Here is a 15462-nt window from a genome sequence, read left to right as displayed (position 1 = left end):
AGACTTAGACTTTTTCCACTTGCCATAATACTGGGTAGCGGTTTTGCTTGAGACCATTGGCTATTTCTGCTATAGGGTATGCATTGCTTCTTTGTCTGTGATTCTGATTTAACAAGGTACTAACTTAAAAAATAATAATAATGATAATAGCAGTGGATTGTGATCTTTGAGGTTCTGTAGTTCTTTCACAGTGTTCTCTTGTTTAGTGTAGATCACAATCACTCAGGAAGGGGAGGGAAGCATTTCATTTTGGAACCTTTTCATAAAAGAAAAAAATTCTCCTGAGAGAAAAAGATAAACTGATAGGAAGAAGAAAGATATATTATTCAGGTTGAGCATAATTTCAAAAGACTTTTGTGTAAAATCTCTGAAGCACTTTAAAACTATTATGCTAACACTGTGTACAGTATGTGGGAGTGGGAGTCAGTTTTTCACGGCTGAAGTGAGGATTACTGTATTTGAATAAAATAAATGTTAATGAGAACAGTAAAAGACAGTGCAAGAAAACTGGGTCACAGGCACCTTTGAAACATAATCAATGGAAAGACAGCAGTGAAGAATCTCCAAGTTAACCATTTGATTCTTAGAGACAAATGACCAGAAAAGGCTCTGGAGTTATATCTAACCCAGTAGTTAAAATATGATTTGTTTTATAAGGGCCTGCAAGTCAAGGCAGCAGTGATAGCTTTTCAGCAAATGAAGCAGTGAGGAAAATGGGTTTATTTGGCCATCTTAAAAACCAATAATAGATGTATGATCAGCTTCATTTTTAAATGTCTGTTAGTTCCAATCAGTAGTTCATCCTTGCCTGCAATGAAAAGCAGCAGCTTTCTAAAAGTTAGGAGGACTGTAAGTGGCCCATCCTGGGTGTAGCCTGTACTACTTCAGGCAGTTCTTACCCTTTTCAACCTGCACCACCACAGGCAGATAACTCACCCATCCCCTGGCCTCTGTGTCCTCACTTGACAATTCGTGCCTTCTTCCGCAACATGCTGGGGCAGAAGGTATAGATTGGAATCACAGCTCTGCCATTAAACAGCTAGCTCATTTACATTTATTGACGTGCAGTGACATTTCTGCAAAATGGGGGAAAAAATTTTCTTCTGTGAATAATAGATGCAATTACTTTGAAACAAAATGCTGTGCAGTATTAGGATATTATCATCATTGAATATTTTATGCTGCTATCATTATGCCACCTGTCATCGGCTACAGGAAAACTGACAGAAAATACCCCATTCTCCCCAGCCTCTTACTGATAGTTTCACTTTCTGGCTCAATCTGCCTTTATAACCCATGTCTCTACTTCTCTTTGGGGGAACCCTTTACCTTAGCTTAATTGTTCTACTTGTTGCCCTGAACAAACGTTGGCTGTCCCTCTTGCCACATCTTTGCCCGTGTAACTTTTTTTCCTATTTTGAATGCTTGTCCCCCTCTTCTCTGCCCATGTGAATGGCCTGGACCCCCTCCAGTCTGTTTCTATGAGGACTTTGGTTGATAGTCATTCTCTGAATGCCTGAAATACCAATCATTTGCCCTTGTACTTACCATTTATTTTTTTTTTTCTAGTTAGCTTTTCCTATAGTTAGCATTCCTATAGCTTCCCAATCAGATTATAATTAGTTTGAAGCAGGGGCTTTTTGATAACACACTGAAAAGCCAAGTAGCATGCATGGTAGGCCATCAACACACGCATTAATTGAAGCATTTTCTTTTCTGGAAGTTAAATAGCAAGGCAGTGTCCTGAAGTACCCTACCGATATTGACCCACAGGGCTTCAGCTCACTTTAGGTTACTGTTGTAACCAGTTCTGATACCCTTTCCAAATTGGAGTTAAACATTTGCAGAGCACTTTGCACGTTTGAATTGTTTTTCTCCTGTGAATCTGTAGCCCTAAGGGTAAAGCAATTTCTTAATTACCCAAACACACCAAACGGAAGAAAACCGCAGTAATAACACATGCACCTTGCTTCTTCTTCTTCTTCAAATAATATGCCACTTGAAAGAATGACGTTAACCTCATTCACATCCGACGCAACAGTTACTGAGAACTTACTATATACTAAGCACTGTGCTAGGTGCTGCGGGTATAAAATAAACAAGTTGGACATTGTCTTCACCCTAGTGAGGTTTATAATTTGGTAGTGGGATAGACATTAAATAAAGAATGCCATCAATAATGATTCAGATATACTTGGAAAATATTACAAAGAAAAGAGTCATATTAACTGAGAGTGGAAACTAATCCACCAAAACCAAATAATACTAATAATAAGCTTAGCTGTCAAAGTGACATTAAAGCAATCCTAGGATAAAACCTCTCATTATCTAGAAACACCATTTATCACCAGTGACAAATGTGAACTCTGCCTTAAACAAGTCAGTTTGGCCAAAAATTATAACCAGTTTCTGGAAAAATATGATTTTTAAAAAATTATATTTATTTACTCATGAGAGACACAGAGAAAGAGGCAGAGATACAGGCAGAGGGAGAAGCAGACTCCCCACGGGGAGCCCAATGCAGGACTCAATCCCAGGACCCTGGAATCATGACCAAAGCCAAAGGCAGATAGATGTTCAACCACTGAGCCACCCAGGTACCCTGGAAAAATATGTTTTGAACCTTGATGTAAACAGTTAAGTCCTTTATCTCTCCAGTGATACACCTGTGCTTCAGAAAGATCTAAAGTAAATTACATGAGGCTACCATGTGGTGCCAATTCTCTGTAGTTTAGATGAGTTGTAATATGGGTGGGGGGAGCAAATGGGTAGATGAATATAGAGGAATACAAATATACATACCAGGGTATATAACTTAGTTCCAGGAAAAGCTACTGACAGTAAAATTAAGTAATTAAATGAAATTTATTAAATGAAATATATTTTGGATTTGAGAAGAAAAATCCACCAAACTAATTTAGTAATTAAAACCAGAGCTTAAAAATGATGAGGAAGAAGATCAATTCAGTATTAATGTTGGTTAAGGAAGAAAGAGATGCAAAATTGAGTTTTGAAGATAAGACAAGAACAACATCATTTGCTAAAATCCTAACATGCAAAAGTCTACCCTTTTTGATCAAGGGAAAAAAAAAAGTATTATGATGGTTTGGACTTTTAAACTAGGCAAATTGATAGAATCGCTTTTAAAAAGCATTTTACGGGCAGCCCCGGCAGTTTAGTGGTTTCTTGCCACCTTCCTGGGATCGAGTCCCGTGTCAGGTTCCCTGCATGGAGCCTGCTTCCCCCTCTGCCTGTTTCTCTCTCTCTCTCTCTCTCTCTCTCTCTCTCTGTATGTCTCAAATAAATAATAAATAAATAAATAAATAAATAAATAAATAAATAAATAAATAAAATTTTTAAAACATTTTAGCCCTATCAAAACTTGACACAGTCAACATCCTCACATATTTCCCTTCAAAAAGTAGTCATGGACCTCAGAAGGATACTATACAAAGATAATTTACAGCTTGATATACCATTGTAGAGGGAGGATTGAATTGCTAATAGAAGAAACCAAGGTAAGACTCTAATTGGCAGTCATGATGTGGATAGGCGGAGATGCAACATATCTGAAGCCAGCTTGCCTTGGTCCTCTGCCATCAAGTGGGAGCACTCAGCCCTCAGTGACACCATCAGCACCTGGGCTGCCAGGCCTGAGAACCTCACTTCATATTCACAGTACAGTTCTTTCACACCAGGACCTTGCCTCAGCATTCAGGAATTGCATTCACAAGCTTAGTGATATGTGGCACCTGCCTGGTTCAGGAGCCAAATGTGGAACCAAGTAGATCAGATCCTTATCCTGGGTGGAAAAAAGATTATTGGGGTGTGTGGGGAATGGTCTCTGGAAGGGAGTAGAATTCACGCCTAGGTAACCCTAAAGTAGCGTCTTAACCTCTTCCTCTACAGCATGCCAGAAAGCTGACTTCCCTACAAAATTGCCCACATTTTCTAAGCAGAAAGCCATTTCTGTAGAGTTTAAGGCCTATTTTAACCACAGGAATAAACTTTAGCTTGACATAAACATTTTTAAATCATGTTTTGGGACTTTACAACCACAGGCATAAACATGATCACTAGTGCTAGACAAGCTAGATAAAATTAACCCAGAGATTTTGTCCAGTGGCAACAATTTCCCCAGCTCTTGCTTTTTTCTTGCAAATCAAATCAGGAAGATGCTCTTAATTGGTCTTGAGCAACTGTTTGCCAACATCACTTTTTTTTTCAATATAAGAAATGTAAATACACATTCATGGTAGCATTTTGTTATTTGATATTTGCTAACAAATTGTAGGCTAAGTGTTTTTCTTATTAGTAAAGCAAAACAATAACTAAAATAAGTCCTACCAAAAATTAGTAATTCCTTCATTTATTTAGTAAGCTTTTTATTCTGAAAAATGAACATACTTAATCTTTACCTCAGTGAATATTGTTTTACACACACGGGAAAGATAATTTCTTTATAATTATTGATTATTAAACCTAGGACGGTCTACCAAAAAATGGTATGGAATCTATGACTTTATAAATGAACAAAGAAACCATGAAGAAAACTCTCAGCATTAACTTTTTGTATTATCACTCTGAGGTGGTAGAAGAGAAATTTATGTAGACATTTAAGGCAAAAGACAACTTTCAGTTAGGAAGTTTTGATTGGTTTTCAGAGAAATCCCCTCTCTGAAATGAATGGAGTGAGAGATTTTAGCAGAATGTCCCTTTTCACTGCTTTTTTATATCCAGGACTCTAATATATAAAATTAATCTAACTATAATTATAATTTATTATTCTCTTATTATCATGGTCACCTTGACTGCTACAACTTGATATATTTCCTTAAAATCATAGGTTGGTAATAATATATTTAGTAAATGTAAATATATCCCTTCAGTTGGGATTACATGTACACAAATGTTATTTGCTTTAATCATACATGTTGCATGTAATAATAATAATAATTACCTTGTGCCAGAAACTGCTCTAAGTTTCCATGTGTAAATGCATTTAATCTCTCAACACTCCATGAATTATATTCTAATTTTGATTTTACTGTGGAAAAACTAGGGCATAGAGGGATTGCATACTTTCCCCAAGGTTCACACAATCGGTCAGGGAATAGCACAGAGACTGAAACACAGACTGACTCTGGGGCTCGTAAGTTATCCTCTCTCTGTGGTCTTCTAGGTCAGCTTTATTATCTGAAAGCTTTCAGGGCAGTGTTTGTATTGATTCCCTGTTCAACCCATGGCTCCATTATGTGGAGGTGACTAACTGTTCTTCAATGAGAAAAGCTTTTGAAATGAAAAGTCATTTGTTAGCCCTTTAAAACCACATGAATGTTATACATTCAGATATATACATTATTATAAGAATGGGGTACTCTCATATTCTTCTAAAATAAATAATTAATTTCTTTCTTTAAAAAGCGTCCCTGAGGCACTTACACTTTTGCTTTTGTTCTTTCAGCTCCACTGTGAAAGTGTCATTGCTGGAGGCCACTTTCTAAATAGATTAGTTTTAGTTCAGTCGTCCACTGGCTTACGTTAATGAGACAGAGGGTAAAATAGAAAATCCATCAAGATTTAATATTTAAGAATTATCCTGAGTATATATTTTAATTGAATGCATGCTCAGTATCTTTGCTATGACAAATGAACTTCTTGATTCCGTAACCATCTACTACTACATAATTATCAATTTTGCTGGTGAAGTAATTGTGGAACTTCCCTTATAAGTAAGTAATAACTCAGTGAGTGAGGTAATCCTTGCTTTTCTCCAAGCGTTGCCCATAGAAATACAGGATTTAGCTCTCAAAGTTATACAAGATCTTAAATGAGGATGAAGACAGGATCTGGAGCAATGCTAAATCCTCCATACAGGTTCATTGGCAGTACTCTTCTGCTGCCAGTTGAACAAGATCAGCTGGGCGATGCATCCTGAGGTGCTGTATTCTGTTTTCTGACAGATGGTTAGAAGATTCTTAGATTTAACTGAAACCTATTTCTCTAGAAATCTAATTCTCTTTAAAGCATTTAGTAGGAGGAAAAATGGGGACAATCTACATGATGTAAAGACACAAATCACTGGCTTATCAATTGCTATTTGAGGTCTAGAAATTCTAGGTCTGCAAGAGACTTTACTGTAATGTCAAAAAATCTGCAGTGATACTACTTTCCACAGAAAATATCAAGTATATGGGCTTAATATTAACTCAGTGCCAACAGTATCTTGAAGTTAGCAACTTAGAACCATTGCAGGCTGCATACAGCTCATGACTTGATACAGAGTGCAACCTTGAAGGTGAAAAGGGTGTTTTATATGATTGCATACAGATATCACCAGTTGTCAAAGTACCTCTCACCGGGGTACCCTTGTGCACTTAGAGCTGGAAAGTATCAACCACATGAAATGAGAGCAAAGCATGGGCACAGTGTTTACTATGCCTGTGCCAACTTCTCCAAAGCTTTAGCTAAACCTCTCTCTCTCTCATTTACTACTGTTGCTTAAGCCTTATTTTAACGTTGTATCGATGAGGATTACAATTTAGAGCTAAAACTGGTAAAGAATTCATAACCTGTTCTTTCCTGTTGACTAGCAAAAATATATTTAATATTCTCTATGTGAAATTGTAATGTTAGAAAAATTCACAGCGTTTCACTGGACTTGAGCTGATTGCAAGGATCAGCTTTTGGCACAGACTCTCTGGATGTTAGTATTTAGATGTGGCACTTTAGGTGAGAATTACAAAATGGCAAAGTGTTAAACCTAGATAGCCATTCCCTTCTTGAAGAATTTGAAACTGTATAATGATACTTTGTATTTTTCGGGTGCTAAATATTTTATCTGATCATATATATTATCATGGATATTAATCACATATCTTATTTTATTTGATCTTCATACTTTGAAAATAACAGAACAGGTCATAGTCATTCTGATTTTATGAGTTTAGAAAGTAAAGCTCAAATAAGGAGAAATATTTGTCTAAGTTCACACAGTTACTATGTGACAGAGCCAATATAATTTCCGTTCTTGTCTATTTTAAAGACTTTGACAATTTTATTTAATTTCATTTTTAAAAAGATTTTATTTATTTACTCATGAGAGACACAGAGAAAGACGCAGAGACATAGGCAAAGGGAGAAGCAGGTTCCCTGCAGGGAGCCTGTTGTGGGATTTCATCCCAGGACCCTAGGATCCCTACCTGAGCCAAAGGCAGATGGTCAACCACTGAGCCACCCACATACCCCAAGACTTTGACAATTTTAAAATAGAGCTTAGCCTCTAAAGTGACATACTATCTTTCTCTTAAATTCCAACATGTACCCCTTCAGACTGTTCATATGTAGTTAGTTACATTTTTAGCATCCTGAGAAGTTATGTGTGTTGTGTTTGTGAGGTTTTTTATTTTTATTTTTCTTTGCCTGTTCTTTTTCTGTCATTCCTGTCTTTCTCCATCTTGTCCTTCCTTTCTCTATTTCCTTTCCTTAGATTTTTTTCTTCAACCAACATTATTGAACACCAACCATGTGCCAGGTATGGTACAAAGCACTATGAAAGAAAAAAGATCTTTTCCTTCATCCCTTGCATCATTTCCTTTTATTGACTTCACCCAAAATTCTACATTTGGATAATGAGCTAGTCCAAAGTTTACTAATACAGTATTAAAAAGAGAAACATATAACACACACACACACACACACACACACACACATTAGCACACACATAATCATAAAATTGGCTTATATTATTTCCTGGATATATCTGGTATAGTCTCTTTCCTTCGTGTAAGTAAGACACTATCATCCAAATTCTATGTAGGACTTGTAGCAGTGTAACAAGGTGCCATGAAGGATGCATGTGCAAGGTGGGAAGAGCAGGCAAGGACTACATATGTGCGTAAGAGGATTATATATAGTAGCACAAACATGTGTGTCTTGATAATACAAAATCATTAGCTCACAGCTTGAAGGAAATTATACACACACACACACATATACACACACACACTTGCTGTTTGTGTTTACAAATGACAAAATATTGCAGGTTGCTTGGAATTCAGTCATTACATAGAACGTATTGAGAATTTACCTGTGAGAGACCCTTTATGAAGTGCGGAGTTTAAACATTACATTTCTCAAGAAACCCAGACTGAAGAACATCATTTTAACAAAATGACCTAAAAATAAAGCCTTGAAATCTGCCTCCATAAATGGCTTGAACACTTACCTTGTGCACATACTCATATGCATATAGTCATATGAACTATAGAGTAAAAGTGAGTTATAAGTGTAGTCTTTGCTTACCAAGTTTAGTGATCCTCATGAATTAATAAATTTTCCTCAACTTACATCATTAGTAATAATAACAGAAAGAATCTTTTAAAAGTGGAATACATCAGGCAAGTACAGGACAGTGAGGAAAAAACAAAAAGGAGATAAGAGTTAGAAGTCAGGTCTCAATATGGAAGGAATCATAGAGATTATGTTTATAGATGCTATAATATATACTACAAAAACTATACATATATGTCTTCAAAAAATCCTAAAAGAAAATTACACCTTAAAAAAGTAATCTCTATTGGAAAACACAGTTTTAAAAATGTATAGCATCTCTCCCAGAATAAAAAAAAAAAAAAAAAAAAAACCTTCCATGCAGTGTACAGCATAATCTTAAAATATTGGCAAAGGACATTTTGAGTATATAGGTTATATCTCAAGAATTATATCCATCAAGCCATCGTGTCTCCATGTGATGGTAGGACTTTTCCAAAAGAACACGCTGATGCTAGTTTTCTTGCTATGGTATCTATAGTCTACAGGTGGTAGAACTGAAAGGAAAAAAAAAAATCCTGGGTCTATTATGCTTTTTTTCTTCTATTTCTGGATGGTTTATAATGATTCTGTAGTGCCGCCATTTGCTTTCTTCTCATCCTTGTTTCTTTTCTGTCCCTCTGTCCCATCTTTTGAAGATGAGAGTGGATGGTCAATTAGAGTTAAGGAGATGAAAAATGTTATTAGAATTAATTATTTCCACTCTTTTAACCTCTCCCCTTCTCTACTGAAAATAGCTGTAGTAGCATTGAGAAAGCCTGAGGTATGTTGGGAGCATTACATTACTAATGTAAAGGCTTTCAGAAAAGAAGCTTTGTATTCCTTTTGAAATCCACTTGAAATGTGTTGAGCCCATGGTATGGTGAGCCACTTAATGCCTCTTGCTAGCAATATGTTGATAACTTCTCTTAAATTAGAAGCTCTGTTTGGATGTTTTCATTTTTTTCACTAATGCCGTATCATCATCCTGCCTGGTGATGGCATTGTAAAGAAGATGTTGAGAAATGTTACCAAGTTCTTATTAGAAATACTGTTGTCTTGTGTCTCATCAAAATCTCAAATTTTAAAGTAGGGGAGACCTCTTTAATTTACATATTTGAATACGGTCTAGCATTTTAGTCATGATGTGATAGAGGAATGGAATTCTGTTCCTTGGGCTTCACTATATTCGGGGCACCTAGTTGTGTCATTAAAATAATAGAGGTCCAGTGGCCCTTCCCTATTTTCAAGTAGGAGCTGTCCCGTGATTGCTGATTTTATATCTTATACGTGGCCTGGCCTACATATTTATATAGCGTTCTACAGATGCAATAAAATGATTAGACCAAGTAATTACATGACTTTAAGACCCTAATTTTGACATCTGAGAAAAAACTGGCAATTAGGCCTCCAGATTAATAGTGATTAGTATTGTATCCGTTATATAATTTTTTTTTCTGGCTATTCTTCACAACATATTTTTTCTATGCTGTTTGTTCTGCTCTTAATTTGGTTAATAATGTAAGGTCCATATATATATCATAATCCCTCTCCAGGCCTCTGATGGAATTGTTAAATGACAGGAGGTCATGTATAATTGCCACTGGAATAATGGGATTTCTTGACGGTAGACTTTGTTCTTTCTCTGTTTCTCAGACAAGGTCTCAGGAGTTGGTCTTGAGTGATTCTTGAAGTACAACCATTTGTATTATTTATACTACACTGGAGATAAATGTCTTTCAAGTACTTCAGAGAACAGCACACTGTTAGGGCTCTTGTTGAGTTTTGTAATCCCAGTGACAGTTAGAGGCAGGTGGCAGGGGCGGATGTGGGAGGTGGAAGATGAAATGTTAACTGTGAATTTCGTGACTATAGATATATGGGACTGTTTTGGTTTAAAGAGTTTTTTTTCCATGTATTTTGTGATATATATTTATTATACAAAAACATAAAAATTCACGAGTACCTCATTAATGTGAGGTTATTTGGGAAGTATTTTTGCATGAATACTTTATGTTGCTGAAGAAAAAAGAATACATTTTGGTATATTTGCATTTTTAAGTTAGAGTTATTCTTTTTTTAACCTACAGAAAAGTAGAAAATAATGTTCTATAAATTGTAGAATTACTGAGAATATTAATCAATAATTGTATTAATGATGAGGCCTTTATTCCACAAGTTTGTTATCAATCAGATCTAAAAGTGGTCATATAACTTTTCTAGAAAAATCCATGAAGTTAGATGAAGTAATTGAGACCTCAAGACAATAAGAGATGTCAGGTTTTGCAAGCATTTAATGAGAGAACCGATCTAGCAGTCAGGGCTCCTGGCCTTCCATTCCAGTGCTCTTTTTTACAAAGAATAAATTTGTAAAAGGAGAATCTGTGTCCAAAACTTGGCAGACACTGAATGATCTATGCACTTAGGGTGAGAATATCATGGAATTCTAGAAAGATCAGGGACTTTAGATTCAGGCCAGAACTGAATTTAACTGCCTCTCAAGTCTGACCTTGGGCGAATAACCTCTCTGTCTGCTTATTTTCAAGATGCAAATGATTAAGAACTACTTTTGAGGGATATTGTGAAGATTTGTGATTATGCTTTGTGAAAGACCAAATGTAGTGCCTGACATATAGCAGTTGCTTAGTAAATGTAGCCACTGTTAAAATGTATTATTTCTGGTGTTAATAAACAAAAAATGAAATCTGCAAAAAAAATTCTGCTTTGTCAGGCACTCCGATAAATTGTGTTGAGTCAGTGTTGAATGAATAAGTGCTTTATCTCACCAGCTACAAAACAGAACTTCTATTTTATCTTGTTGAGCAAGCCATACCCTCAGTTGTAAATTTGCATCATATTTCATTTTTCTCAATTATGTATTTTGGCAAGGGCTAAAACTTCTTTAATTATGAATACGATGTTCAAGGTTAAATTAGTATAGCTAGGACTAGAATTCATCCATTTATAATTTACAGGAGACAGAAGGGAATGGTAGAAAGGGGATTCATTTGATGTCAGTAAAAGCTGAATTAAATATGAATCAGATGATCCAGTTACTGGTTGCATGATCTTGAACAAGTCACTTCATTTCTCAACCTCAGTTCCTTGGATTATAATATAAAGGCAGTTACACCTGCCTCTCAGATTTCTAGTAAGGATTAAATGACATATTCTATAGAGCCTCTCCCTTTCCTCCAGGGCGCTGTTAGTTACAACATCTACTTTCCTTCCTCCTGCTGTATCAACCTAATGATACAAATAAAAATTGGGGGAAACTTAGAGGAGAAATTAGTCTTCAAAGAGACAATATAGAACCTTAAAGATCCTTTTGAAGATATAAGGATACACTCCTGCTATGAGTGTATCCATATCCAAAGTACTATCCAAAAATAGTGAAGACCTTTTAAATGGAGCTGGTATTCAGGTAGTACTTAGCAAAAGTGGGAAATACTTCACCTTTTCCATCTGGTGGATCAGAAGTATAGGTATGGTAATTTGCCATGATTTTCTCTCATTTTGCATCGCCTTTAATTCATTCATATATGAATGTATCCTTAGGCCATGTGTCATATGGCATAAATGATAACTTAAAGAAGAATGGGTGTATAGAAATATATGAAGTATTCGGTATTTTGTGGGGAGAAGAGAATAATTCCCTTCATATCAATGTTGACTACACTGTCTGTGTTTCTTGCCCCCAAAGTGTGGTGGTTCTGTTCCCTGGAACCATGCTGTTGAGCCAGAAATATGATTCAAAGCAAAGACCATACTGTTCTCAAGTGTGATTTTAGTTAACTGCAAGCTGCTGAAAACATCAACATATTATTAGGCTGCAATATGATATATATAGTATCCAAATTACAGAAGAAACTGTATATCCTCCTCATAGTCTGCATTGATTAAACCCACCAAAAAGATTATATTCTTTCTGGGCCACACTTTCTCAGGGCCTTTGCCAATGTGGCATGTATCCAGAATAAGGATGAGCAGTATGAAGACAAGACACTAAAAGCCATCTCATCTGAAGAAAAGCCAAAGGGATTAGGAAAAAATTTTCCTGAAAAATAATTGTAAGAGAAATGCCAAGATGTATCCTTAGCCTCTGTTATTTATTTAAAATTATTTAAAAATTATTTATTTAAAAGGTGGTTGTTTATTTATTTATTATTATATATTATTATTTATTTAAAATTATTTATTATTATATATTATTATTTATTATATTATTATTTATTTATTTGGTTATGTGAAGCACAAAGAAATATAAAACCTATTGTATGATATTTGTCCTTAAAGACATAGAAGTTAAACATAGACATATATACATTGAATGGCTATGCTCAAATTCGAATAATAAATGCAATATAGAGGTGTAAGTCAAGGGCTTTTGGAATTCAGAGGAAGGTTGAGATTATATCCACTAAAAGAAATAAGAAAATATTTCACTAAAGGGATAGAGTCTGGACAGGGCACATTACGATGGAAAAATTGGGATATTTAGAGGTTTCTAAGGAAATATTCCAGGGCGGGGAGCCTGGGTGGCTCAGTCAGTTAAGCATCCACAACTTAATCTCAGTTCAGGCCTTGATCTCAGGGTGGTGAGTTCAGGCCCTGCAGTGGGCTCTGCACTGGGCATGGAACCTATGAGCATACTTAAATATATATGTGTGTGTGTAAGAACAAACACAGTTATGAAAGCAATGCTATGTTAAAGGTATTAGTAAGCAAGAATTTAATGTAAAGACTCAAACCCAGTAAACTTTGGTAGCTTTTTAAAAAATAGATTTTAAAGGGCTATCTTTGATCTATTATCTGTAATCACATGCTACAATGTAAACAAGTGATGAAAGGATTGCTTTTTCTATGTTACAAAACCCTAAACAAAACAAGAAAAAAAAAACGTTTAATATTATCTAGGATTTCTTCACTACTTTCCACTAATATAATGCTAATCATGCCATGAGAAGATAATAAATCTTACCAGAGCTCGAGAAGGGATGATATGAGAGTATTGTTCTTCATATTTAAAAGGTTGTCATTTAGAATCAGAAATATACTTTTTCTGTATTTTTCCGGAAGGCAGAATTAGGATCAGTAAATGGTAAAGAAGTTTCAAACTCAACTTGAGAATTTCCCACAACTTAAAATTGTCTATCCATAGAACAGATGATGCCATAAAAACAGGTAGCTTTTCCTAAATTCAAAGTACTCACAGGGAGGCACCTGGCTGGCTCAGTTGGCAGAGCATGCAACTCCTGATCTTGAGGTTTTAAGTTCAAGCCCCATGTTAGGTTAGAGACTACTCAAAAATGAAATAAGAAAGAGGGATGCTTGGGTGGCTCAGTGGTTGAGCATCTGCCTTTGGCTCAGATCGTGATCCTGTGAACCCGGGGCCTGGGGATTGAGTCCCGCATCTGGCTCCCCACAGGGAACCTGCTTCTCCGTCTGCCTGTGTCTCTGCCTCTCTTTCTGTGTCTCTCATAAACAAATAAATAAAATCTTTAAAAAGAGAGAAAGGAAAGAAAGAAGAAGGAAGGAGGGAGGGAAGAGGGAGGGAGGGAGGGAGGGAGGGAGGGAGGGAGGGAGGGAGGACTCACAGAGACCTTCAAAGTTGTATCAGGATTGTTAAAGGATGAATTTCTGAATCTGGTTAGAAGTGAGACTAGCAATGCTCTTAGGATCTCTACAATCATAACTTTCTATGTACTGTGTATCTAACCCATAGACACCATCCAAAGCAGAGTGAAAGGGGCAGATTCATTTTCCTAAGTTATGGATGGTGCATCCTTTTCAGAAGTCAATGGTGAAGTCAGATACCAGTATATTATTTTATGCAGGATTCAATCCAGACATTTTATTTTATTAAGTCAAAAATGCAGTCTGATTTAAACTACTGTGTGTACAACTATTGTTGAGTTCTACTGGAAAATATGTGGTTTTTTTTTTAAACATAGAAATAACTTCTGTTCAGATATTTGAGGAGATTATTAAATTGTCAAACCAATTTAGCTATACCACTTTTATGAGGGTCATTAGATGTTAAATAAGATTAGAATGTTCTTGGCTGTGAGAACAGCGTGACCAATTCCTGACAGACATTTGATTAACTATTTTATATAAATATTTGCCAAATTGTAATGCCACTTCATATTAGCATTCATATATTGTGCAGTTACATATTACACTGAATGTAGTTTAATTTCTAAGTAGTGTAGACATTTGTGACTGATGAAGCTACTTGCCTTGATATTTTGGAACTTAAGTCACAGAGTTGAATTTTCTTGATCAACTAAAGCCAGGTGGAGAAGGAGAAATCTGTGCACATGTACCTAATGTCCTTGTTTTTGTTGTTTTCAGCTGCAGTATTGAAGTATGAGAACAATGTCATGAATATCAGGCAATTCAACTGTTCTCCTCACCCATACTGGCTTCCAAATTTCATGGATGTTTTCACTTGGTCCCTGCCATTTGTTGGGGAAAAAGGTGTGTTGTGTTGGGGAATCCTGGGATGTTCTTAATGCAATGGTACAAGAAGGAAGGGGAGGAGATGTGGAAACAAAGAAATACTTTGGCCTACCCAATAAAATTCACAAGTTGCAACATGAGAGAAGTGATTTGAAAGTGTGTCACTGTGTACCCTGTTAACAAAATACAATGAGTGAACTAGAAGGAAACAAAAGCAATGAGAAACATTAGGAACATTCATATAATCTGATTGGGATAATACAACTCTTTTAAAAATAACAGATACATAGTTTTAACTGGCTTCAAGCTATAATAGCTACTTTATCTCCTTACCGCGTGTATTAATTCAAAAATGCCATTTTATTTTACAAACTCCTTGTCAAATTAAAAGGTTAAGATGTTTATGCTTTTCTCACATTTCTGGTGTTGATAATAATCATCATATGATAGTGATTAATGGCTATAATAATTTGAAAGACAGTACATACAACAATAAAACAGTTCATTACAAATGAAGTGACCATTAATGTGTTACAAGGTTAGACAAATTTATATTTAAAAAGTTAACTATTAGCTTGTCCCAGTTTTTCAAAAGAATTGGCTTGTCTTTCCTTCCTTTCTTCTCCCTTTGTTTTGTTTTATATTTTGACCTAAACCTCAACAAAAAATTCAAGGAAAGGCCTGTAC

The 15462-nt window shown here is 35.7% G+C and overlaps 1 protein-coding gene across 5 annotated transcripts in view; it reads left to right on the top strand.

Annotated features, from left to right (window-relative positions):
* Positions 1-15462, top strand: part of PPP3CA (protein phosphatase 3 catalytic subunit alpha) — a 309010-nt gene that overhangs the window by 256847 nt on the left and 36701 nt on the right. For all 5 annotated transcript variants that reach the window (XM_072810314.1, XM_072810318.1, XM_072810315.1 and 2 more), the window contains one exon: positions 14668-14793. In XM_072810314.1, coding sequence (XP_072666415.1) covers positions 14668-14793 — 126 coding nt within the window. The remainder of the gene's footprint in view (positions 1-14667; positions 14794-15462) is intronic.

The sequence above is a fragment of the Canis lupus genome, chromosome 33 (genome assembly GCF_048164855.1).
Source record: "Canis lupus baileyi chromosome 33, mCanLup2.hap1, whole genome shotgun sequence".
In the NCBI taxonomy this organism is placed as follows: domain Eukaryota; kingdom Metazoa; phylum Chordata; class Mammalia; order Carnivora; family Canidae; genus Canis; species Canis lupus.
Note: the sequence above shows the minus strand (reverse complement) of the source record. Positions and strands in the feature narration are given on the sequence as shown.